The 26,618-nt window shown below is 50.6% G+C and overlaps 1 protein-coding gene across 4 annotated transcripts in view; it reads left to right on the plus strand.

The window, feature by feature from the left end:
* Window positions 1–23,906, plus strand: part of Tfdp1 (transcription factor Dp-1) — a 33,343-nt gene extending 9,437 nt beyond the window's left edge. For all 4 annotated transcript variants that reach the window (XM_029532058.1, XM_029532060.1, XM_029532061.1 and 1 more), the window contains 9 exons: window positions 8,203–8,269; window positions 15,987–16,093; window positions 19,294–19,415; window positions 20,328–20,493; window positions 20,746–20,889; window positions 21,268–21,336; window positions 22,393–22,544; window positions 22,881–23,047; window positions 23,811–23,906. In XM_029532058.1, the coding sequence (XP_029387918.1) occupies window positions 8,203–8,269; window positions 15,987–16,093; window positions 19,294–19,415; window positions 20,328–20,493; window positions 20,746–20,889; window positions 21,268–21,336; window positions 22,393–22,544; window positions 22,881–23,047; window positions 23,811–23,893 (1,077 nt within the window). In that variant the 3' untranslated portion in view covers window positions 23,894–23,906. The remainder of the gene's footprint in view (window positions 1–8,202; window positions 8,270–15,986; window positions 16,094–19,293; window positions 19,416–20,327; window positions 20,494–20,745; window positions 20,890–21,267; window positions 21,337–22,392; window positions 22,545–22,880; window positions 23,048–23,810) is intronic.
* The last annotated feature ends 2,712 nt before the right edge of the window (window positions 23,907–26,618 follow it).

Below are 26,618 nucleotides of genomic sequence, written 5' to 3' on the forward strand. Positions count from 1 at the left end.
CCTGACTTTGTGTGGGGTCTGGGAATTCAGACTCAAGTCATCAGGCTTGCATGGCAAACATTGTGGAAACTTGTGGAAGCTCTTTAGTCCCTTTAGTGTGTCACTGTCTAGCTGTTGTTCCTTTTACTGTGGGTGTAATATAAATGACTTTTTTTCAGTGTCTCACACAGGTTCCTGCTTTTTGGATATTTACTTTGGGTGGGCCATGACACAGGTGGCGACTCGTAAGCCTCGCTCCGGCTCCTCCTTCCGTATCGTCTAGCTTGGCAGGTTATCCGAATTGTTGATAGATGTCGGTTTAACACTGGTTTCACTTTCCTGGTGACTGTAGACGAGCACCCATCTTTCGCTGGAGGTCTTCAGGTTGGCCTCTGTTAGGTGCCTAGTCACATGTCCTTTCCGATGAAGGAGCTGGAGTGGTTAATGTCTGATGTGGATCAGAGCTCTTCTTTCTTGCTCCATTTCTTTTTTGACATCATGTTTTGAGATCTTTCAGGTTGCCCAGGCTGGCCTTGAACTCCTGGCCTCAAATCATCCTACCACTTGTGGCATAACTAGGACTTTAGGTATTTGCTAGCCACTGTACCTGGCTTCTGTGTTTTCTTAGTGGTTCTTTCTGTGATTCTGGGGCTTGTACAAGTTGGGCAAGCATTTACATACCTCTTTTAGTGAGAAAATGTTTTTTGACCAGTTTTCTGCCATTTTCAAATACTGTTTCTGCCTTCACCCCTTAAGTCACATTGTCTATTTGTTGGGCACTTGCAGAGGGCACAGCTTCACGCTTCCCAGCTGCTGGTCGGGGTCCTGATAGCAGAGCCTTTTGTCCCTGGGTCTTGGCATTTTCATACACTTTTCAGGTGTTTGCAAGGTCTAGTCTGGGGATTCCCAACTCAAGACGGTGTCTGTGAGGCCTTGGGGCCTCGGTTCCATTTGAGTGTTTGAGTTGGGGATCCCCTTGGGTCTTTGAGTTGGGGATCCCCTCGGCTTCCTCCCCGTTGATGTCAGCATTTGGACTTGATGTTCCTCCGCAGCCTCCTTGTCCTCGTTCTGCTCTTGCAGGTCAGCCTCCCTTGCCGTTTCCCACTGGGAGCCTGTGTGATGTTTGTTTGATGAGCTTGGAATCCACCCCACATACGGTGCCTTTGTGCTGTGGCCTGCTGAGCTCTGAGCTCTGCGCTGGCATAAACGGCTGCAGACCCGGGTGCTCAGCAGGCTGAGCCCAGTGGTTACCCAGCAGCTGCAACTTCCCTTCACCCCCTCGGTTTGGACCTAGGAGGTTGGTTTGCCGAAGGAGGATTTTGACTGGTGTGGGGTGGCCTGAGCCTCTTAGAAAGATTCATTGTCCCTGTGGGGTTCTGTCCTCTGGAGGGAGGACACCCTGAGTTTCAAAGGCATTGGATGAGGCAACTTCTCAGAAAGGAGAATAGCACAGACGGACGGACAGGTGGATGCAGTGAACTCCGAACTCTCTTCTGCTAGATATGTCCGTGCACAAGCACAGGTGACCTCCAGAGGTGACAGTGGCTCCCAGAAAGCTGGCTTCCCAGATAGGGTCTGTGCCAGGCTCTTTACTCCGGTGCCTTGAGGCTGCACAGTTCCAGCTAGCCAGTCCTGTTGTCAGCCATTGTGGGAGTCAGGAAAATACTGAAGTATGGTTTCAGGAATTACACTGTCCATTACTGTTGGAGGGAGTGTCTTTCAGGTTAACAATGCATAAAGAGGGTAATTATGGGTCGTTCTCTAAGAGGAATGGTGACTGCCATTGGTGTGTCCCAGTTGCTAGAGTGTAGGTGTTCTGGGTGGAAGCTGATCCTGAACAGCAAGCACCCTCTGGCCAAAGCCAGATGTGCAGCTATGTATACACTTGGGCAGACATCGATTGACCACCGCAGCAAGAATGCTGGAAGGTGGTGGCCATGCTGACATGAGTGAATATTAGCGGCTAGGCACTAGGCCCAACCTTGCCAGTGCTTAGCTCCAGCAAGCTCTGAAGTTTCAGTGTGTTTTGTGTCTAGTGAGGTCAGTGGCCACCTTCCCTAGGGTATGAACTTATTCCAGTCCTCCCTCACTTGCACGGTGTAGAAAGATGTCACTTGAGAGGCGAGCCCACAAGGCAGACCATACAGTATACAGTCCTCTGAGAGCTGCGTCACACGTGGCCTGGCACCTGTGTGGAAGAGCTAGTGTTTACAGGTCTGTCTGTCCTGACATCTGAGAGAAAGTAACCTTTCAGCTATTAAGACAAAGGAGTAGAGAGAACACATTTTGCTGTTACAGGGCTGTGGGGTTGACAGGCAGGCTTGCCAGGCATGTGCTACAGGCTCCCTGACAGGTGACCTGGGGACCTTCGTTCCAGACATCCTCAGAGCTGGCTTCTGGTCACTTAGGCCACCCACACACTTTGTATTTATGACACTATGTAGTTTTAAACATCTGCTTGTTACTTACCTGTCTTCTGTGTCCCCAAAGACAGCAAGAGGTCTCTGCCTGGCTCAGCACGTTTCCTAAGGAGAAGGCTGTTGTCACGGCTGTTGTAGAGGGGATTGAATTCTTAGCTCTGCTGGTGAAACAGGAAAGTGTGAAGGTAATACTTTTTCTGGTGCCTTATGAGGGCTTGTATTTGTGACCTCTTGTCTCTGTACTTGGGGTGAACATAAGAGGGCACAGGGCAAGTGGGAGGCTTAGAAAATGCCAGATCAGGGAAGCCCAGAAGTGATGACAAGGATGCCAGCGATAGGCTCCCCTGCAGGGCCTTACTACTACTGCCTCATGTTTGAGATGCTCTTTGTGCCTTTCAACTTCATCGTCAACGTTGTTCCTGCCTAGAGTCGGTGTTTAGGCTTCCAGGCAGTGCCCACACTCACCAGACAGGTGTCCTACAGAGGAGAGAGATATAAACTTGCTAGTAGAGAAATAAACCAGTTGTAAACGGGAAGTTGTCAGGGAAGAGCGATGCAGGCAGTCCCTGAATCCCTTGAATGAGCCCTGGGGTGTGGCTGGGGGCACTGTAGCCTAGGCCATCTCTGCTCTCAGTCTGCATCTGCTGCGCACAGCTGTTGGGGCTGTGACTGTGGTCACTGGTGGTCACCACTCTGGGCTGCTGTTGAGGCTGGAGCTGTCCTGTTTGTGAGAGTTGACTCCTGGCCAGCACCAGCAAGGTTTGCTCTCTGGTGCTTGCTGTCGGTGAGTCGACTGTCCATCACTGTTCTCAGGAAGGGGTGGTCCCCATGGTCATCATGGTCATTGTCATCTGCTGCTGTTTATACTCTCCTCCACGCCTGCCTAGAGCAGGGTACACTGAAGGAACCAGCCACAGCCAGCAGGACAGTTCATGTTCTCTCCCTGGAAGGCGGCTGGGCTCCCAGCTTAAAGACACTGCGGGAGAGCAAAGTCTAGAGCAATTACTTCTGTGTCTAATGTACGAATACAAAGTGGGCAGAGGGGTGGAGGTGTGGCTGAGGACCTTGTGAGTCATGTTGCCACTGACCGGCTGCTGACAGCCTTGGGTGTACCTGGTGTGACCCTGGAAATACTGTGACCTCTAGAATATCTGGTTGGTTGGTGCTCGTTGCTATTCTTCGCCACCTTCCATCACAGTAGCATCTGGCCTCTACTCAGTGTTTCACTGTGGCCCTAGTTTGGGAGAGGAGGAGAGCCGCAGCAGGTCTTCTCTATGCTGCCCTTCCCCCTAGAGTCAGGAGTGACAAGCAGAGAAGGGCAAGGCTCACATCGCAGCCACTCCTGCTCTTGTGCTGTGTGGCCCTGTCACAGTCCCCCCCCCCCCCCCATGAGTTGACTCTGCATCAGTGACTCTCAGGTTTTTGCTCTCTGTGGGCTCTTGTTGTCCTTACATTGGTCAGTCCATCTGGTTTACTACACTTTGTAATCACTTCCAGGCAGGGTGGGTGCAGCTCGAGTGTATGTACACATGAGTATAACTATGCATTCTGGTCATAGACTCCCAGAACTGTAGTGTGCAGTGTCCTCCCTGTACAAACCCAGACTTATCTGTGAGTCACCTGGTGCTGTGTGACAGACATCCTTAAAACCGAGTGGCTGAAGGTAACAGTGTCCATACATCTATGGCCTTGTGCCTCTGCGGGTCAGGATTCAGTATTGTGACTAAGAATGCTTACCTGTGACTGAGCACTGTACAGATTTGAAGCTTCTGGAGTCTCACCTACTTCTGTGACAGGGATCTCCCTGCCCACCACAGGCTGCTCACGCGTTTCCCAGAGAGAACACGCTGACTGCAAAGGTTGTACTAGCATTTCAGTTTCTGTGCTATAGAGTTCAGTTCAGTCAGGCCAGGAGGCTGGGAGACATCTGTCCCAGTCCATTTGAGCTGCTGTAATAAAGATATAATGGAATCTCCTTGCAAGCCCAAGATCAAAGGCAGATTTAGTGCTTAGCAATGGCTTATGGTTGCCTTTTCTCCAAGGGAGTAATGTTCGTGTGGTTTCTCTGCTGTGTCCCACATGGTGAAAGGGCACAGCTCTCTGGGTGCCTCTTGTGGGCCAAATCTTATCGCAAAGGCTCTGCCCCTCAGCTTCATCATTTCCTAAATGTCCTATCTCTGTTGAAGGGTGTGGGGGGCAGATATTCAGACTGTAGCAGATTGTCCTGGGAGGCTGTCTTCCACCGCACACTGTGATCTGGGGTACCGCGTGCCAGCTTAGACGTAGCAAGCTTCCTGGTGTGGTCAGTCCTCTGCTGACGGCTGCTGGCCTCAGAGTCAGCTACCCAGAGGCTTTTGCTGGTCTTCAGATCGCTATGAAGAGAACCCTCAGGGGTTTTGTTTTCTAGTTTCCTTTATGGACAGGAGAGCTTGCGTTTCCTTTTTGATGTTGACACCCATGTGTTATGAAAGAGTGGCCTCTGCTCGTGAAACGCTGGGACAAGCTGTGGAGGGCCTTAGCTGGCTCCAGGAGCCTTTTGCTGGGTCTTTTGGGTCAGATTTTTTTTTTAAAAGAATTATTTATTTATATGAGTACACTGTAGCTGTCTTCAGACACATCAGTTCACATTACAGATGGGTTGGTTGTGAGCCACCATGTGGTTGCTGGGAATTGAACTCAGGACCTCTGGAAGAGCAGCCAGTGCTCTTAACCACTGAGCCATCATCTCTCCAGCCCCCTTGGGTCAGATTTTATTTACTGATCTCAGGACCCTACTTGAGAAGGGGCTCTCGAGGATAAAGCTGTGTATTTACTGTTGGCTCTGGAAAGCAGATCTGTTCGAAGCATTGTCAGGAAATCATGCCCAAAAGCCAGCGGCTCTCAACCGAGGGCAGTTTTGCAATCTAGAGGTACTTCTGTTTGTCATGCTGGGAGGTACAACTGGCAGGTAGTGAGAAGCAGTCGGTGTTGTTGAGCTCACTGTAATGAAGGAAAGCCCCTCCTGGGAGCTATACAGGGGACCCTGTGGGTTACAGCTATGCAGGGCAGCTTTTGTGGGGGTGCTTACTTGGGGTTCAGGGGGTACAATTACCTTTGTTGCAGACATGGATGGATGGATGGTGGGGGACAGACTTAAGTTGGGCAGTCCCCCCTGGCTTCATGGCTTCCTCTTTCCTTCATCTTGGTCTACTGCTTCACGATTACCTTTGAGCCATCAGGCACCAGACTGAGACTTGTGGAGGAAGTCTGCCTGTTCACTACGTGTCTGACCCTGCACAGGTCCTGCTGGCTACGCCTGGCCAGTGAGCTCTATGAGGCCTGTTTGAGGAAGCAAGACTGATTTGGGCTAGGTGGCTGGTTAAGTGGACCATCTGCGTCTCTCGAGTGCAGTCTCTTCCCTGCAGTGAGAGAGGCAGCATCCACGGCTGCGGTGGGACGGTGGCCCATCAAGGCTGGGGTAGCCTGAGAGGAGGAGCTCGGTGCGGCTGAGGAGCTTGCTGGTCGCCTGTCCACCCTGCCTTCCTTTACTTCGGGGTGATCTGTACTGTGGTGGATATCAGACTGGTTTCCGTGAGCGGTAACATAATGAAGCTTACAGACACACAGACATGGCGCAGTGCTGAACCCCTGCACTGGGTTTGTCCGTTAGCTGCTGTACTCCTGGGCAGTACTCCTGTGTGGTGGACTCCCTAATGGACAAGGAGAGGTGATTCGGTCCATACTGTCCACATTAGCCTTTTCTGCCAGTGCTGGCAAAGGCTGCTGCTCTCCCAGGCCCGCCCAGGGTGGGTGGGCAGCCAGTGGTCAGGAAGGACACTTGCAAAGAAGTAGCATGCTGACTTTGGACTGCAGTCTGTAGAACATAAAAGCTGTGGGGGGGGGGGGTTGGGTGGTATAGTCAGTAGGTGACAGAGTGATCCTACTTGTTCAGATCCAGCCAGTGGTGACACAGAGGCAGAGATAGGAATAATAGTAATTGGTGACTGTATCAGGAGCCCCACCCCCCCCCTAGGCCCATGGTGCCGAGGGAGCCTGGGAAGTGAACACTGCTTTGAGCTATAATTGTTAACACTGGGACTCAGGGTGGCTAGGCCTGTCCAAATCTCCAGGCTGGATCTGCCTCGGCTGACTCAGGCCCTGGGGGCTTGGCCTTTGCCTCCGAGCCCTTCTCTTCCTGCGGGCTTGGCCCACCTGGTGTTAACCCCGAGCCTGCCTCTGTAGCCTGCCCAACGAGGTTGACTTTGGTGTTCAGCTTCAGAACTTGTTGTCATAGCACAGATTTCTCTGCAGTTTCGTGCTGGGCTGTACTAAACAGTCTTACCCATCTGTTGCTCTTCTCTGCTCAGTCTTAACATCCTGGGTTACCCACCTGGCTGTGCCCACCTGGCCCCGACCTGTCATTTCCCTGGTTTTACTCATTGACTGTGGTCATCTTAGCCTGCCTACTGTTCTTTCTTTCCTGGCTCTTGTGATGTGGACCTACAGACAAGGCCTCATTTCTCTGTCATTTCGCCCGCAGGTCTCACCCATCCTGCTGTAACTTCATGCCGCCCATCAGTGGCTGTTTAACCTCCTAATCTTCCTTTTGCCCTTGCCTAGGGGACCTTGCCTGCCTGCCTGCTTGTTTCTCATCTCCTAGATTTACTCTACTGGTCCTCCCAACGTGGCCCTTGCACCTAAGAGTGGTTTTTAGCGTTTGCTTTTTCATTTCCGTAGTGCTGGAGTTGGAGCCTGGGACCGTGAACACGGCTGGAAGCAGCTGCGCCAGCACTCAGCACAGGCCTGTCAACTGTGGGTTGCTAGTGTCCCCATCAGCCTACACTGCGTTCTTTTCCACCTGGCTTACCTCACACAGCTCTACCCACTGGGCTCATGCAGTCACCAAGTCTTAGCCCTGTTCATTTCTTGCATTAAATCCCTCCCTGAGCCCTGTGGCTTCACCAGGCCCTGCCTACCAGCCTTACCCACCCGACTTCAGTATCTTAGGTTTTCCTGGTGTTACCTTAATTCCTAGCTTTAAACTTGGATTTACATGTCTGGATTTATTTACTTCCTAGCCTTGCTAACCTGTCTTTAGCCTCTTGTCCTTACCTGCCTGGCCTTACAGAATCTCTCTCACTCTTATTTAGCATCCTGGTGTTTTCGCCTGTAACTGTGTTGCCATGTGACGACTGTTCAGCCTTCCAGCCTGGCCACGCCCACACATGGCCCTGTCATGATCCCCAGAAGCTTAAGACAGCTCACTTTTATGTTCTGTAGGAGACTGGGGTCCCTCCTGAGAGACTTTTCTTGGCCACTGTCCCCTTCTCCACTTGTGTCACCAGCCTTTTCTTTTGTGGGAGAGTATTCAGATGAGAATGTAGGCTCCATTGCCACCTCTCACCTCTGGCGGTCAGTGGCCATGTATGGTTTACCTTGGTTGCTTCGCCCTGGGAGAGGCCTAGCCACGATGTGCTGTCGAGGCTTGGTGGGAATAAACGTTTGCACGGTTTCCTGGAGAGGTGCGAGTGACAGTCTGGTAAGATTCCTTCCTGCTGACTTTATCAGATATGTGTGCTGCCTCTCAAGTATCACCTGGTGACGTCTCCTCTGCCATCAGTCCTGGCTTTTATGACTGGTTTGGCGGGTCATGCTGTTCCCAGCCGTGGTGGCCACTGGGAGCAGTGTAGCGCTGGGGCTCCTCCTGCTGCCAGCCAGTGGCGGCTCTGCCCATGTGCTTAACTTAGGCCTGGTGTGTTTAACAACTTTGGTTGTGTGGCTCCTGAGATGTTGTATTCACTGTTGTTGTTGTTACTCTCTGCAGGGCAGTCTAATTGAAGCCAACGGAGAACTAAAGGTCTTTATAGACCAGAACCTTAGTCCTGGGAAAGGTAAGGGAGCCTGTTCTGGAAATGTAAGTCTGCTGATGACTGTGTGGTATGTCGATGCCTTGCTAACTGTAAGGCCCCTTGCAGCGCTTTGAGATGTAAGGCAATTCAGGAAAGTGTGAAGGGGGAACTAGACGTGTGTGTTCTCTCTGCCCAATGGTGGCTGCCTCACCACAAGAGCCCCAGTGCTCCCACGTGGGGTCTGTGTCTTCTCAGGCTTAGGCTTGTGTTGCCGTGACTTGTACGAGGTGCTGTGTTTTCTTAGGGAGCCTGGTGCAGTAGTACTCCTGTGTGCTGAATGGACGGCTTAGGTCCACCTTACCAAGATGCTTGCTGTCTGTAACAGGAGACAGCTGCCAGTATCCTGACACTTGGTGGCTTCCTTAGATGACTCCTGGGTTGTGCTGTCTGTGTGTCTGTTGCTTTGCCACCGTGTCCAATCCCTGTAGCCACGTCCTCACAGTGCTAAGCTGTGTCTTCAAAGCTTACAGTGCCTTACAGTGCTGTGGCGCCGCGAAAGACCAAACTTGTGGAAAGGTTTTGTCCCCAGAAGTATTTTAGGTCAGGCCCTGTGGACTTACAGCCTGTGTGGGAGCCAGGGCCATGATATGTCGGGGCTAAGTTCTGTTGAAGAGTTCCTTATTTCTGGTTTCTCTCAATTTTCTTCTTAATAGTGAGGCCCAGGAAACTGAGTCCTGCCTGCCGAAGAGACTCTGAGGTCTTGGGAATAGTGACCGGCTTTTACTTAGCTTTCTGTGTTTGTCTTTGGTCTGTACTCTGTGTGAATTGGAGCCCAGGGATCGTCTGTCTGCAGCTCCCAGGGGTCCAGTGTTCCTGGGCCACTGCTGTCCTCTCTGGTTCTCCTCTGTGACTTCCCCAGCTCTCAGTATGGGCATAGAAATGAGAGAATTTGCCCCCTCGGTCTTTTTTTTTTTTTTTTTAAGATTTATTTATTTATGTGTATGAGTACACCATTGTTCTCTTCAGACACACCAGAAGAGGGAATGAGATGGTTGTGAGCCACCATGTAGTTGCTGGGATTTGAACTCAGGACCTTTGGAAGAGCAGTCAGTGCTCTTAACCACTGAGCCATCAGTGTCCTCAGTCTTAACTCACTCCAATCCAAGCCTCTGGATCCAAGCCTTGGTCTGTGGTGCCTGCATGGTCCCTGCCCCTCCCAGTGGGACACAGAGGACCCTCAGTCATTAGGATTATGCAGGCCTGTCTGTCAACCAAGGCTGGTTCCTTCTTGTTTGTCTAGATTGGGGCTTCATGGTTGGCAGCATTCTTCTGTGTTTGTAAGAAATGAACGTGAGTGTCACTCGAGGAACGGTGAGAGTTTGGAGGTTTCGGGCACAGCGTTTCCAGTCCAGGCCATGGAGCTGAAGCGGCAGCCTCTTCCCTGGGAGCGGTGCTCCCTCGCTGGTGTTGCCCCGTGAGCCTTCCTGTGCTTTTCACACACGGTGACTAGACGACCTTGAGCTAAAGTTGACCTGTAGGAACGGTTAGGACATGAAACATGTGTCTGCGTGTCACAGTCGGGCTGTTCACGTCCTTTGCTTCCTTTTACTCCCGGCTTCATTGTCAGCCGTGACAAGCAGGTTCTGCTCCTGCAGGGACGGGTTGGTGCTGCTCGCTGTATTGGCTAGATCCTGTGTGGACCAGTACTCTGCCTGGTCCATGGGGTTGTGCCTTGAGACACTGTTTTGGAGTTGTGATGTTTGGGAAATGCTCAGTGATGGCTCCCTTCACTCCAGACCTTCTTCCCTCAAATGGTGTGCAGTGCTGCTAATTTCTGGTGACCATTTTAGAGACTAAGCCTAGATAGAACTGTTTGTCTGTCTGTCAGATGAGCAATCCTCACTCCTGACAGGTGTCTGGGGCAATAAGAATGGAGGTTTCAGAGAGGCCTAGTGCACACACTTGCATAAAAGTATCCATGAGGCTCAGGAGTCCAGGCAGGCACTGCCCCTCTAGCCCATGCTGAGCCTTCTGTTCCTCTGCTGCTAGAACAGCAGTCAGTTCCCAGAGTGCCATCTGAGTGAGAGCTAGAAGAGCTGTCTTCTCTAGGAAGTCCCTTTGCCTTGCTTTTCAGCCTAGGAGTGCGGGTGATAGAGTATTGTGCTTTCTTGGTTGTTGAAGTAAAAAGCCTGGAGCATCGTTTGTGTCATTATGTTGGAAACACCCTACCTACCCCTTGCGTCTCTCCTCTCTTCTTTCCTCTCTTTCCTCAAGAACCCAAGCAGCCATTAGGTGTTCTGCACTGTGCCCTATCCTTGGAATAGCCAGCAATGCCTGCACGCAGGGAGCAGGACTCCAGCCCTCACCTGTACCTTGTGGCCAGTATAGTCACAGCGGTCTACGCTGGAGGCAGCTCTCGTGGCCAGTGTAACCACAGCAGTCTACACTGGAGGCAGCTCTTGAGTCAGATCTTGAAGAAATAAAAGTGAGCAGGAGCTGGCCAGGAGGCAAGGAGATGCTGGGGTGTGTGAAGGCAGCATCCTCTCCACATCCTCCCCTGTGGTTCTCTCTGGTCCCTATGGTTAGTTCACAGTTTCCTCAAGGCCCTAAGGCCAGGTACATTCTCAGTTTACCAGAAGTCACTGTACATGAGTGCACAAGTTCTGTGCAAAGAGTGGTGAGCCTATCTCAGAGAGGGGTCGTCCTCGATGAGGAAGAGCAGTGAGGTGAGAGAGGGAGGGGTCGTCCTCGATGAGGAAGAGCAGTGAGGTGAGAGAGAGAGGTCATCCTCGATGAGGAAGAGCAGTGAGGTGAGAGAGGGAGGGGTCGTCCTCGATGAGGAAGAGCAGTGAGGTGCTGTTGCTTTGGTGCTGTTGAGCCCAGGTAGCTGTACCCTGTTGCTTCCTCATCCTAAACCAGCCATTCATACCCTGGTCTCCTAGCCCTGTGGAAGGCTCAGGGCCACCCATGTCATCTTCTTGCAGGGGGACGGCTTAGTCCCGAGGTTCCAGTCAATGTCCTCCAGGGAATCAGTGATGGAAATCTTCATGTGTGCACATGAAGAGGGGTTTTGGTGGTGGGGTGGCAAGTCCAGACGCTTCGTGGCAGGTGTGGGTGCTAATGTCTTGGGAGAATTTTACATAGGAAACACCTTTACCTGGTTAAATGAGACCCAGAGGCTGCCAGACTGCTAGAGAGCAGTGGGCAGGCTGACCTCAGCAGGCAGACGCCTGACCTGACCTTTATAGTTTGTCCGTACACGCATGCCACGGTGTCTCGTGCGCTCACTGCTCCTGGTGGTGACTTGGTCTTGAAGATGTTAGGCCCTGGGGTCACCATCTGCTATATCACTTCACTTCCTTCCTGCCTGTGCCCGTAGGTTCCAGCAGCTTGCATCCTTGCCAGCATGTGGTGGTGTTGGATTTTCAGACTTCTCTGCTACCGGTGACTGTCCTCTTACTCTGTAACCGAATTGCCCACGGGGTTCTGCCCTGGGGACCTCACTTTACTGTCAGAGGCTCCTTCTACCTCTGCACCAGTCCAGTGTTGCTGCCATTGAGCTTCCTAATATGTCTCACTTCTCAGTTTCTTTCCCCAGGGGCACCTAGCACGTGCACATCTTCCTCGGGCCTGGCAGTGGGGAAGGGATTGCACTCCCTGGAGTGCTACCATTGTGCCCAAGAGCACAGGTGAACGTTCCCAATCTTGGTGTGTGTGCTGGGGACATCTTTGGGGCGACAGCCATTGTCTCTGCTGTGGACTCTTGGCCCTTCCACAGTTTCTGAGAATGGCGTACTGCCTGTCATTAATCACCATTTATCTAGAACGCTGCCTCTCATTTGGACGTAGTCTGATCCCATTTTCCTGAAGTTCTAAGGTATCCAGACTCAGAGTCTTGGTAGGAAGAGGCCACGCCCGGCGCCGTGCTTGCTGTAGGTTACGGCAGTGCAGGGCAGCCTGGCTTCTTGTCTCTAGGGTGCTGTGTGTCCTGTGCCTGCTGCTCCTCATTCTTACCCGCTCCCAGAGTGTGTCTGTCTGTCCTTTCTGCTTCAGGATGGTGTTTTTGACCCCAGAATGAGATTTATTGTGAGAGAAAAATTTTAGTGATAGCATGTGTCAGAAACCAGTGCGGTCTCTGTGTTTTGGGGTATATGCTAGCTGCCGTGGTGAATGGTGAACTGCAGCCCAGACATGATCAGAATATTTTTTTTTCCTGGCCTTGTGGTAGGTACACTGAGATCTCTTCAGGTAGAGGGGTCTAAGAGATGATGAGACACACCCCCCTTAAAGATTTACTTATTATGCATACAATGTCCTGCCTGCACAGCCAGAAGAGGATGTCAGATCTCATAGATGGTTATGAGTTACCATTTAGTTGCTGGGAATTGAACTCAGGACCTCTGAGCCACCTCTCCAGCCCTGTGAGACTCTTTATACTAACCCCCTGGGATTGGGAGAGGCCTCACATTTTGTTTTTAACTTTAGTTTCCATTTTTAGCACCACAGTGACATTTCAGAAGCCGTAAGCCTTGTGTGAGGCAGGGATGAAGTGTTCCTCCAGCAGCCAGGTCCTGGGGGGGTCCCTGTTGTGTGTACCTAGTGATATAGTTAGTGTGTGAGCAGTGGTGGGGATCCAGATGCTGAAGGCCAGCGGTGGCCACACCATCCTACCCTACAGCGGGCATTGGATAAGAGCCCACCTTCCTCGGCCTGAGGGTGGGGTGGGTGAGTGAGTAGGAAACCTGTGTGTGCACGCGTGCGTATGTGTGCGTGTGGGGTGTCCCTGGGATGCAGAAGGAAGAAAGCCATGGTTTAGACTTAGGCTTTCATGTGCCCACCCGCAGCCCAGCATGTAGGTGCATCCCTTAGAGCCTCACAAATTGGCATCATTCTGTGTCCTTACCAGATCAGTGAGCAGTGGGTGAAATAATTTGCAGCAGGCTTTGAAGGAGGCACAGGTAGCCAAGAGGTGCATGAGGTTTTGTTAGTGACCAGAACCTCAGAGATGCCCCCAGACCCAGTAGGAGCCTCAGAAAAGGTATGGGTGGGACTGGAGTTAGGATCACTGCTATTGCCCAAGTTCCTGTTCTCTTTAGTACCCACTCGTCAGCTCTCATCCATCCACAACTCCAGGTCCAGGGACTTGGGTGCCCTCTTCTGGCCTTCTCAAGTATTGCACACTTGTGGTGCACAGGCATGCAGGCTAACTATACACAGGAAGTGAAAGATAGATGGATGGATGGGTGGACAGACAGACAGATCAAACCAGTAAAGGTGCTTGTTAGAGGTCCCTCACAGTGCTAATAATAAGTGTGCACGTCATGCCCTAGTATATGTTAGGAAGACCAAAAACAGGTGCCATAGGACCCATCACTCCTTGTGGGCTCTTCTCAAAGGAGCTACCATCATTGTTCTGAAGACACCCACTTACTGTAGTCCTGCTCAGGTACAGGAACAGCTCGTATTTGTCAGTGGCTGAATGGATTTAAAAAACCTGGGGAGTTAGATGTTCTAAAAAGTTGAGATTTGCCATTTGCTACAGTGGAGGTGAGCAGGCAGGGTGTTACACTAAGACAGTAATCCAGACACAGAAAAGTACTGTGTGGTCCCGCTTACATAGATTTATAACAGAGCTCAAGTGTGTAGAAAAAGCATAGCCATCACCTGGGGTTGGACTAGAGGGGAAGAGGGCTGTGGGTAGAGCAGGGTGGTGGGGTCTCTAGGCAGCAAACTGTTCTGTGTAGAATTTCTGCAGAGATGTGTTATCTACTCTTGTCCCTAAAGCAATGGCCAACGTGGCTGAGATGTGATGGGTGTGTTGGCTTGTGTTACTGTGGTAGCTTTCTACCATTGAGTGTGTCTCGTGGCATCAGTGTTTTCTTACAACACATGTGATTAAACACACGGTAAGTGTCCAAGGCCTGGATATATTCCTAGCGTTAACTTTTAAAACTTTTATATGTATGCATGTTTGTGTGCATGCACGTACATGCAACACTTTTACGTTATGTGCCCATTGCCTCTAGAGGCCAGAAGAGGCCTTGGATCCCCTGGGGTTACGTGTGGTGGCTGTGAGTCACTCTGGGTGCTGGGAATCAAATCCAGGCCTCTTCAAGAGCAGCAAGTACTCAGTCACCAAGCCCCCTGTCTAGCCTCTAGTTGTTGTCCTGTTTAGACCAATTGTGTGCGCGAGTGTGTGTGCGTGTGTGTGTGTGTGTGTGTGTGTGTGTGTGATTTCCCCATGGCAGCTGTCTGCTGCTCTCTCCAGCAGTGTGAGTTTGCTTCCCCCACCCCCCACCCCCCAGTGTTTGCTTCTTGGTTTCTTGGCAGTAGCCAGTCAGGCAGGTCATATGGAACCTGGCTTTGATTTTCACTTTCCTTGGCTAAGGTTGCTGAACAGTTATTATTATTAATTATTAGTATTAATTGGTTATTTGTACTTTTGAAAATTGTGAGATCTGTTTACTCGGTATCCACTGGTAGCTGCATAACTGGCGAAGATTTTTTCCAGTTCAGTAAGTCTTCTCTTCCCTGCTAAGTCTCATGTACTCCAATCCCACGGTGATTTCTTGTGTGGACAGAGTCCTTTTCAGAAAGCCCTTGCCTGCACCTCCGCTTTTATCCTGTTTTCACCTCACAGGCTCACAGCTTGAGGCCTTACACTAAGGTGGTTAGTAAGTACACTTTGAGTTAACTTAGTGCAGAATCGTTTAGCTTCATTCCTGTGCACACCCAGATGCAGTTTTCACAGTACCTTTGGAGAACCGCCTTTTCTAGAATGTAGAGTTTTGGCGTTGTTGTTGTTATTGTTGTTTGTTGAAAGTCAAATGTCTGTAGCCCCTTGGATTTGTCTCTTGGTCTTCTGTTGTAATCCATAGATCTGTGCACCTGCCTTTGTTACTGTATGGCTGCTCCTTTAGCCCTGCCTTCTGCTTAGGGCTACTCAGCTGTTGGGGTTCCTTGTAGCAACTGCATTTCTAGCTCTGTACAGAGTGCTGTTGGTGTCTTGGTGGGGACTGGGTTGAGCCTGTAAGGTTTTTTGGTAATGGGGCCATTTACTTAAAACCATTCTTATCTTTAGAAGGTGTGCTTGCTTGGCATGTGTGAGGCTCTGGGTTTGGTCACTAGTGCACACACCAAAAAGAAAATAAGGCAGAAAACCTAGGAAGTCTCACTTGTGGATCTTTTGGCTAAGGTTGGGTGTGGCAAACTCCAGGTTTTACCATTTCATAATTTGCCGCCTTAAATCTGCCGAGAGTAGGGATGTGGTTTACAACTGGGAAAATATGAATGCAATATGTTTTATATTGAGACACTTTTTAAAGTGAGAGTTAGCTTCAGGTCATGTTCCGATTTTTCTTTTATAGCTGAAAAGTCAGCCTTCCCTGGGGATTCTGTGTGACAGTCTTTGTGTTAGGAAAACTTGTTAGGTGTTCTACTTTGTTTTGCCATATTAAAGCAAAGAAACATCTATTTTGTCCTGTAGACAGCACTGGGGAGGTGCAGTGGCAAGTCCGATGCCTCCTGTAGAGTGGACCCTGGTCCCAGGCCCAGAACTGTCCTTAGCCAGTGCCCCAAAGAGGGAACTAAAGGCTCAGGACCAAGTTTGAGGATGGGACATGTGTGACTGAGCCGTGGGTCTATAAATCAAAACTAGGGAAGTTGAGTTCTTCATAGCCATACCAGCTTCCTGGAACTGCCCCTCTAACCTCAGCTCAGAGAAGCAGTTTGACCCTTAACCCGTGTTGTTGTGTTCCAGGTGTGGTGTCTCTTGTAGCCGTACACCCGTCCACAGTGAACACACTTGGAAAGCAGCTTTTGCCAAAAACCTTCGGACAGTCCAATGTCAATATCACACAGCAAGTGGTAAGTGGGAAGAAGCGTGAGTGTCAGGTCTGGGTGTGGGCCACGCTGCTGGGGGCCATGCTGGGGGCCACCGCGTGGTGAGTGGAGGAGGCTCCTTGTAGGAGTGACTTCCTTCTCAGGGTGCATCTGATTCCTGACAATGTGCACTGCTTCCTGTTGTACCCAGTGTGCAATCTTACTGTCTCCAGTGTGCTTTCTGTGTTGGAGTGTCTGAGGCCCCTTACACGTGGCCTGAGCACTGTCCTCCATGGCTTCAGTTGCCAGCTCTGTGGCCTTTCTTCATTGAATAATGTGTCAAAGATGAGGAGATCCCATAGAGCCAGCAGCCTCCCTCAGTGTGCCTGAGGTGGGCTTGGCTGTAGCTGGGGCTTCAATCAGTGGCGTTTTAGCACAGCTACCTACCCTCCCCCAGCCTCGCCCACATGCTGCCTGTCCACAGTGTCTGTCACCCACCAGCCTCATGTCTTCTGAGGATGGATGGCCTGACAACCCTCAAGTAATCTTGGGGCCTTAGGACTCTTAGAATATATTTTATGTTTTGTTCTGGTTTTATATATTAGTGAACACTAGTGTGGAGGAGGTCAGAGGACAACTTGCAGGAGGTTCTTTTCCTCCATCATGTGTGTTCTGGGGAATAGACTTGGTGGTTAGGCGTTGTGACAGGTGGCTTTATCACCAAACCCCTCTGTAGCATTTCATGGGTGTCCCTAGCTATCCCTCTGGTCCCTCTCGGTCTCACAGGCATCGCCACGTGTTTTATGTCTCTTATCCCTAAACAGAGTTCTAGGCTGTGCTTTTTGCCCCTGTTGTTGGGAGCATCTCTGCAGTGCAGTCCAGCTTTCTGTAGGGAAATCGGTCATTCTAAATCACTAGTGTTCTGATCGTTCTCTGCACCAGCTTTGGCTGTGGTGTGCGCATTCACTGCCTTCTCTTGTCAGTGGATTCTGGGCATTGCGGGTTTTCTTTGTTTTTAATTTTTTTACATTTAAAATTTTCTATGTCTTGAGTGTTGTGCCTGGACTGCGTGTGTGCCGGCATCATATCTACTGGAACTGGAGTTGTAGATGCTTGTGAGCCACCATGTGGGCATTGAAAATTAAACCTGGGTCCTTGGCGGGCATAACATGTGCTCTTAACCACTGAGCCATCTTGCAGGTCCCTCATGATGTTTTTTTTTTGTTGTTGTTGTTTTATTTTGTTTTGTTTGAGATGAGGTGTCATGTACCACTGGATGGCTTGAAAATCATTTTGTGTAGAACAGGCTGGTCTTGAATTCCTGGAGATTCATTTCCTACTTTCTCCTCCTGAGTGCCAGGATTAAAGGTGTGTGTCACCGTACCTTTTGAGCATTAGGGTTTTAAGTATCATGGCTGTGGGGAGTGCTCTGGGTTTAAGGACCCTGCAACTCTGGCGTGGACCTGGGCTCTGTTGGGCCAATTGAAAAGAAACTGTTCTTACTGTTTAAATGTATTGATCTGAAAGTCACTATCTGTGGAATAGAACTTGGTTGAGGGAAGTGTGCTGATTACTGCTGATGCTTTGCACGGGGCTTATGTGCTGCCCGCATTTCCTTGTTTATTTTTTGGTGGTACTAGGACTAAACAGAAGACCTTATGCGTACAGTGTACTCCTAGGCTGTGTCCTTAGCCTGACTTGTTCTGAGGGACCCTTAAGCTGTTTTATAGCTCAAAGGTTTGAGGAGATGGCTAGATTGACGCTAACATAGGAGGTGATAGTTAGACCTTATGTGCATGCGAAGTGTGACTGGGGCAGGCACTGTGTCCCTGGCACTTGCTCACCAGAGGCTATTACGAGTGTCTAGGTGTGTAGTGTTGGAAGCTTTGACACGATGTCTGTGTTACGCGCAGAGGTGCCTGCCTTGCTGGTTTGCACGCTTGGCCCTGCCTGTGTTAGCTTCATGGTAAAGCCTACCTAGCCTTCCTTTGAGCATTTTCTCTTCCCTGAACCTTTCTAAATTTGTAGTTTGCTTTTGTGTTTAAATTTTTTATTTTGTATGCAACTAGTAGAATCATGCAGTGTATAAGACTAAACAGCTTTTATCATCTGAGATTAAGCTGCAAAATGAATCTTTAGGGTGGTTTGAGGGGAGAGGGTTTTGGAAGACCTTTTGGTCTAGGTATTGGGTGCGGCTTGTTGGCAGAAGGCTTGTCTAGAGTGTGGGAGGCTGTGTGTTCTATAGCAAGGCAAAGACAAATCAACAGGACTCCTAGATTGGCTTGAAAGCTAGAAAGGGGCTCTAGGTGGTGTCAGGCCTCTGAGATCCAGTGTTGGCTTCACTCGGATTTCCCAGTTGTCTGGTGGTCAGCTCTCAGCATGTGCCAGTCAGCTGTCATGTGGCTCACTGGGACTTTGGGTCTAGAAGACTGGGTTTGAACCAGTCTTGGTCCCAGCAGTAGTGACATAGGAAAGACTCTGCTTGTGCTCCCAATGGAGCTGCCTGTCCCTTTCTTGTCCTGGTGATCTTTAGATCCTGAGGTCCCTCATAGACAGAGGTGTCCCTGACAGGACAGTCAGGCACCATTCCCACTTGGACAGAGAGGGTAGCACCACTTGGGAGCTGTTGTCTGTCCTAGGGTTACACTTGTTCTGGAGGCCTGCCTGACTTCCTTCCTTCCTTCCTTTTTCTCTTTCTTTCTGGCAACTTTCATACTTTAGAGGGGCAGTTTTATCCTTGTCTAGCTCGTTAAGAGGAAATAAACCAGCAGTGTGTTGCTGTCCTGTGAGATTAACCCTAGCTATCAGTAAGTCGTCTGCTTGTCACTCCTTGGTGCCTGCTTGTCACTCCTTGGCGTTCTTGCCGTGGGAGGCCTGCCTTGTCCTTTCCAGCCCCTAACTGTGGCCGGCCTGCCTCCTTGGTTGAGATGTTGATGTTCTTTGGAGCTGTGTGGGGCAGTGCCACAGCAGAGCAGCTGCAGTACTGCCTTGTCCTTTCCAGCCCCTAACTGTGGCCGGCCTGCCTCCTTGGTTGAGACGTTGATGTTCTTTGGAGCTGTGTGGGGCAGTGCCACAGCAGAGCAGCTGCAGTGCACTGCCAGTGCTCTTGCTGCTGCTGCATTGGGGCGAGTGCTTCTCTGCTTTCTCTCCCTGTGGCTGACAAGGTGCCTCAGTGGCTGCAGAAGGAAGCTGTGGTACTGGGATGGAGACGTGTCTGATTGTTCTGAATTCTTTTTTGACTGTAGGTGATTGGCACGCCTCAGAGACCAGCAGCATCCAACACTATTGTGGTAGGAAGCCCACACACTCCCAACACGCACTTTGTGTCCCAGAACCAGACGTCTGACTCCTCACCTTGGTCTGCTGGGTGAGCACCCCCACCCTAGTTTGGCAGCTGCTGAGAATGTCCCCTGTTTCCTCTGGCCGTGTGTCACATGGTCTGTAGTGGGGGTACCTTAGCAGAGAGAGTTCAAAGCTCCCATCTCACCTCTGACTGGGCCACAGAGAGAACACCGGTCGATAATACGACACAAACGCTTAGAAAGTGTCACGGGATCTGATCTCTACCAGGTCCAACACCAGGCCTCCATCCCATGCATGGTCTGTCCCTCCAGGGCTGTACTGCCACTGAGACTGTAGCAGATGTGGAAGTGAAGTGACTCTCTTTAAAGATCACCAGTGTGTCACATTTTAATAACACTGTTGTGAAACCCTGTCTCTCTTGCTTCAATTTAAAATCATCTGTGCCCCAAACTCTGCAGAGAAACATAGCAACTCTGTTCCTGGTGCGATTTAGTGAGGGTAACACATTTGCTGTGCCTCCCGACCTGAAGCTTGCACCACAGTTTCCATTTGACACATGTCCATCAATCTAAGCATTTGCCTTATGTCATGGTAGCTTGCCAAAATTACTCCTGAAAATTCCTAAGTTTACACTAAAATGTGCCGTGCTCTGATGCCAGCAGACGCCTTTAGAACAGTGGTGCCTAGTGTGTGGTCCGGATCAGACCCATGCTGATTTCTGCCCTTCGGATGTCTGTCCATCTTCCCTGACATTTAAAGGCACAGGTGTGTGAACTGGCCTCATACGTGTTCTTTTCTGACCTGAGAAACACTGATACTTGCCAATGTCCTTGATATATTTACTAGGGCGGAGTCCCTGCTGCCTGTGGTGGGGCTGTGGGAAAAATGGGCCTCTCCGGCCTTAGGCCGTCTCTGAAAGTGCCTTCACTTCTGGCTCCTGGGACTGCTAATGGTGTCTGTTTTTCTGGTGTTTAAGGAAGCGGAACAGGAAGGGTGAGAAGAATGGCAAGGGCCTGCGGCATTTCTCCATGAAGGTGTGTGAGAAGGTGCAGAGGAAAGGAACCACCTCCTACAATGAGGTGGCTGACGAGCTGGTGGCAGAGTTCAGTGCTGCCGACAACCACATCCTACCAAACGAATCAGTAAGTGTTCTGGCAGGACGCGGGGCTTGACTTGCAGCCACTCAGTTTAGCATGGCTCAGCCTATCAAGTGGAGGCAGTGATGGGGGCTAGAAGACCCTCAGGTTTAAGGCAAGAAGCAGGCCATTTATAGGACTAGTGTCACAGAGTGGGTGGGCCAGGAACGTCCCCTCAGGACTTGCTTGTGGTATGAGCCTCAGGTGTGAGTTTCCGAGCCATTGGATCACCAAGAAGGCTGTGGCTCTGTCTTCTAGGCTTATGACCAGAAGAACATCCGGCGGCGTGTCTACGATGCCTTAAATGTGCTAATGGCCATGAACATCATCTCCAAGGAGAAGAAGGAGATCAAATGGATCGGCCTGCCCACCAACTCAGCTCAGGAGTGCCAGAACTTAGAGGTACACTGCCTAAAGCAGGCGTCCATTGTCCTTGGTCACTTGAGAGGGCTATACCAGGTGGCTGAGTGGATGTGATGAGGGTCCCTTTGCATTTAGTAGTGTCTGTTACAAGACAGTTTTTACGTGTGTGTGTGTGTGTGTGTGTGTGTGTGTGTGTGTGTGTGTATACATGTGCTCGTGTGCACAAAAGGAAAGGGTCAGCGTGCTGCTGAAGTTATAGGACAACTGACCTTCATCTAGAGCTTCGGCTGTGTCTGTGCTTGTGTGTGCTTGTCTGTGTCTGCATGGTAGCTGTGCTCTTGGTGAAAGTGCCAGTGAGCCTGGCAGAATGGGTGTGTCAGTGTGCATGCTGAGTGCCTCTCCTCACTGTGTCTGCAGGTAGAGAGGCAGCGGAGGCTCGAGAGGATCAAACAGAAGCAGTCACAACTCCAGGAGCTCATCCTGCAGGTATGGCCTTTCTGAACATCCCCACGTCCTCCTTGGAAACAGGCTGTTGGCCACACGGGCCTTGTTCTCAGAGAGGCTTAACTGAGCATAAGCTCCTTGGCATGACATCCGATGCACCAGGCATGTCATGAACTCTGTAGATGTTGGGCTTCACAGTTACTGCCCAGGGAAAGTGTGGTGGTTAAGGTTGTCTGTGTTCATGTGAAGTGCCCCTGGGAGTTGGACTTCTCGTAGGAGACCTGGGGATTCAGTGAAGTTAGTGTGTGCAGGGCTCATGGCAGAGCAGGCTGAGATGTGCTAGAACCTTCCAGAAGGCACAGCGATGGTACTATGGGGGTGATCGGCCACCAGCCTGTGGTGAGCATAGTACCCAGGGCGCCTGGCAGCCAGAGTGGGAGGTGCCAGCATTATCCTGGCCCCTCACCGGGCCTTGTTACCTGCCTGAAGTGATGTGACTGATGGAGGAGTGGAGTCATGACCTGGTGCTTGGTGACATGTTCTTCCTTCCCCGTGTGCTCAGCCTAAAGGTGGCATGCGTGGTAGGGCTGGTTCAAGGTTCCAGGAAGATCTGGGAAGTCAGGGATCCTGGCTCCAGAGGGGAGAGGAAGCTGGGTAGGCAGTGACCCAGCACACTCTGTTTCCTGCCCTCACTTGCCTGTCAGCTGTCATGTGTGTGGTGAAGGGCCTCCTACTGTGTAGTCGCATTTGTCTTTATGAGAGCACCTCCACTGTAGAGGGAGGAGTGTGGTTGGCAGGGTTAGATCAGAGTCTTGTGTTCATGTGGACTTCAGGACTGGACCGTCGGCTCTGGGTTCATCCCTGCACAGCTGCAGAGAGGCCCTTTGTGTGCTACAAGGATTAGCGAAGGACTGAGTATCCTAGCAGGTCATTCATGTGACTGGTTTCCTGTGCTCCTTGTCCCCTATAGGCTGTGAGCAGATGCCACAGGCTGCTGCAGGCCGATCTCTCAACACCCAGGTTCCCACTTCTGCAGGAAGGAAGGGATCATGTTACTGGTATTGACATCTATGGGGGGGCTGTGTTGGTCTTTTTCAGCAAATTGCCTTCAAGAACTTGGTGCAGAGAAATCGCCAAGCAGAGCAGCAGGCCCGCAGGCCGCCTCCTCCCAACTCTGTCATCCACTTGCCCTTCATCATTGTCAACACCAGCAGGAAGACAGTCATTGACTGCAGCATCTCCAATGACAAGTTCGTCCTCAGTGGGCCCTCTAAGTGCAACTCGTCAGGGGAAGGGACAGATACTTGGTTATCAGGGTTCAGTCTTACAGCTGCTTAGTAACAGCAGCTGTGGCCTCTGGTGGCCCTGGCACCCATGCACGTGCAGCCCACTGTGTCCTGGCCCAGAGCCATCACTATGCAGTGACATGTCTTTCATTCCCTAGTTTGAACTGTTTTAGAGAAATTCAGTAGTGGGGTCTGGGATGGGGTGTGTGTGTGTGTGGGGTCGATTCCTGGTTCCTACCCTCAGGACTTAGCGCCTCGTCCTGGAAGCCTCCTGATCCTCACGGTGCCTTTCCCCAACAGATTCGAGTATCTGTTTAATTTTGACAACACGTTTGAAATCCACGATGACATTGAGGTGCTCAAGCGCATGGGCATGGCGTGTGGGCTGGAGTCTGGCAACTGCTCTGCTGAAGACCTCAAGGTGGCCAGAAGTTTGGTACCAAAAGCTCTAGAACCATACGTGACAGGTCAGTTGTGCCCTGTGGCTGGCCATGCCCTGGCCTGGTGCATCCTGAGTGCCTGGGTGTCTGCCGAGTGAGGATGGGAGGTGACAGGCCTGCTGCCCTCCCTCCCAAGGCCATCGGTTGGTCCTTGGAACCCAGCAGTCAGGGCAGCATGGGGCAGGGCTCTCAGTTCCCTGGGCTTCTACTTTGCTGACTTTGCTGAGTCATCAGGTCTCACTGGCCTTGTGATGAGTCATGAAAGATCCTGTCAACAGTCAGAAATACATACTGTGTGCTTGCTTTCTGAGGCTGTCCCAGGTTGCATGAGCATCGTCCTGTCCTGTGTAAGGCGTTGCCTGCACTGGAGCACTTGCAGGCCTGGGGCCTGGCCTGGCCGGGCTCTGCCTTGTAGCTGTGCATGAGTCTGAGGTGGAAGGTGCTATGCTGCCCATTCATGCTCTTAGTCCCCGTTCCTACTCTCTGGTGCTACTGCACATGGAGCAGCACGGGGAACCTCCCGAGGGGACGTGCATGCTGCCTGGGAACCAGCCACCCCTGGTTCTCACACAGGCGGGGAGAGCAAGCTGGCAGGGTATCCACAGAGCTCCCCCAAGCTGTGACAGGTCTGCAGGCTTCTTCTCTCTCACATTCTGGGTCTCAGGAGTTTTGTTTGGTCTCTGCCTCTGGCTGGCTCAGCTCAGAGATTGTCTCACAAGTGATGGGATTAAAGGCAGGAGCCACCACACTTGACTGCTCGGTTTTATTATCTGCTTCTCTCTCTTTTCAGAAATGGCTCAGGGATCCATTGGTGGAGTATTCGTCACGACAACCGGTTCTACATCCAATGGCACAAGGCTTTCTGCCAGGTGACAGCAGCTGGGGGTGGGGCAGCCCTACTGTGTTTCAGATAGGCTGAACTGAGCTTGGCCCAGGTAACTGTCTGCCCAGGCAAGGGAGCATAGTGCTTGTCCCCATAAAATGATCCCACTGCACCCTCTGCCCCCAATTAAGTATTGCATGGTTTTTACTTTTTAAAAAGTATTAACACAGTAAGGTGGGGACAAACCTGCCTGTGTACACTGTTGTTGGCAGGGAAAGTGACAAGGGTGTTTTTGGTTTGGTTTGGTGTTTTTTTGAGAGAGGGTTTCTCTGTGTTGCCCATACAGTCCTGGCACTTGCTCTGTAGACCAGGCTGGCCTCACACTCAGAGATCCGTCTGCCTCTGCCTCCTCTACTGGGATTAAAGGCGTGCGCCACCACTGCCTGACTGGTTTTATTTTTAATGGCTCTTTACTTGTTTTCTTAAGATGTATCTCATGGTACAGTGTGTATACAGTTTTATTTTCTGCTTCTATACACTTGACATTTTTAAAGAAATCTTTTATTGTTACTGTTTGTGTGTGATGTATGTGGGCAAGTGTGGAGGTCAGAAGAGGCCTGCATGCGTGCGGTTTGCTCCCACCTTTACATGGTTCCATGGATCAAACCTGCCACATGTGTGATGTGAGTGTGGGCTGCACGTGCTGTGCCTGTGGAGGTCAGAGGACATGGGCTCCTAGGATGGCACTCATGTCGGGTCACCGGGTCAGCCTAGCACGCAGTGCTACTTACCTTAGGACGGCCTCTCCACCACCAGGCCACGTGCCGTCCTTGCCTCCGTCCCCTTTATAGTTTACTTTTAAAAAGTGGTTTTTATTCAATATTTACACACTTGTATAATGTATTGTGACCAAATCTACCCTCACTCCCTCCTCGAACCTCCCTGCCCCCCTCCCATCTGTGTAGTGTTGTCAGTGTGTGCAGGGCATCTGTTGGAGGGCTGGCTTAGGGCCGGCATCCCTGAACAGGACTGACTTCCTCCTCCAGCAGCTTTCAGTTACCCGGACTCCTCAGCTTCACATGCTGCCTTTCTGTTTGCTGGGGTGGTGGTGGTGAGTGAGTGAGTGTGTGTGTGTGTGTGTGTGTGTGTGTGTGTGTGTGTGTGTGTGTGTGTAAAACAGTGTTTTTCACTGATTGCCTAAACTGATTGAACAGGCTTCCTTTGGCCTCCTGGTTCTAGGTTACGGGAAGATACTGCCAACTGTAGCTTTTAAAATATGTATTCTTTAAATTTGTTCAGTGTATTCGTGTTTTGTCTACATGTATCTTTGCGTACCATGTGTGTATCAGGTACCCGAGGAAGCCATAGGGGAGGGTGTTAGGTCCTTGGAACTGGAGTTACAGACTTGTGAGCTGTCATATCAGTGCTGGGAATTGAACCCAGGTCCTCTGCAAGAAGAGCCACTGCTCTTAACCTCTGATCCATTCACCTCTCAGGGTCTCTCTGTGGTCACCACGCCTGACTTTGATGAGGGTGCTAATGATCTAAATTCAGATCCTCATGAGCACAGGGCCCTGTAATGACCAAGCCATCTGCCCTGCCCTGTACTTTGTATTTTATTGCATCTTTTTATTTTCTGTGTTATTGGAGGACCTTTACTATTTAAAAACAAAAACATATCAGCTACCAGTTGGCCTAGCAATTTGAGAAGGTGAGTATTAAACTTTAGGGATAGGCCTAAGATGGTCTTTACAATGAATATGAACGATGAAATAATTATATTGGCATGTTGATAGATACAGTCTACAGTCTAGTTAAGCTATTAGTAAGGTATAAATTTAAATTTTAGAATTGTTTCAAGTTGATAACTGTAGATGTTGCCGGGATCATTTGAGGCCATAGTGACCCTCACCTGAACACCAAGGGTTGGTGGTGACTGAGTGACCCAGGTGCCCTTGGGTTGAAGACTCACCAGCCTCCCGCTGGGACTGCTTCCTCAGGGATCAGCCTTTCTCTTGTCTGAAGTCTGTGCTTGCGGGGGAGGGGGTGGTTGGTTTTTTTGTTTGTTTGTTTTTGTTTTTCTTTTATTTATTATTTTTTTGGTTGTTTTATTTTTAAAGTAGAGTATATTGTTTTTAAATTTGTGTGTGTGTGTATGCAGGTGTTGGTGTGTCTGTGAGTGTGCATGTGCACCTGTCTGTGGGGACGTGTGTGTGTGTGTGTGTGTGTGTGTGTGTGTGTGTGTGTGTGTGTGTGTGTAATGGACATATGTGAAGGCCAAAAGACAACTTGTAGAGTTGTTTCTCTCACTTTTATGTGGGTTCTGGGGGGGTCAAAGACATAGGTTTCCAGGTTTGTAAGGCAAGCCACTTGGCTGACCACAATTGGTTCTTTTTATGGAATAAACTTTCCTGGCTTCCCACTTCTCACAGTGAGAAAGTGAGGCTGTTGACCTCCTATGAGGAATGATAGCATTGGTGTTGTGTTTAACACACAGCACATGGAGGCCTGTGGTGATTTTCTGGATGTCCGTGCCCGACCAGGAAGCCCAGTACATGGGAGTGTTGCTGTGCTGTTAAGTGCCAGTAAAAGCCTTAGGGTGAGTCATTGTGGCTGGACGCTCATTGACAGGTCCTGAATGCTGGGAGTGCGCCATCTGCCCAGCCTGTGCTGAATATTTAAGGATGCCACCTAGTGGTTCCAGGTTCTGACCCATGTTAGTGACAGGAGAGAGAGAGAGAGAGAGAGAGAGAGAGAGAGAGAGAGAGAGAGAGA

Source organism: Mus pahari, chromosome 19 (genome assembly GCF_900095145.1).
Source record: "Mus pahari chromosome 19, PAHARI_EIJ_v1.1, whole genome shotgun sequence".
In the NCBI taxonomy this organism is placed as follows: domain Eukaryota; kingdom Metazoa; phylum Chordata; class Mammalia; order Rodentia; family Muridae; genus Mus; species Mus pahari.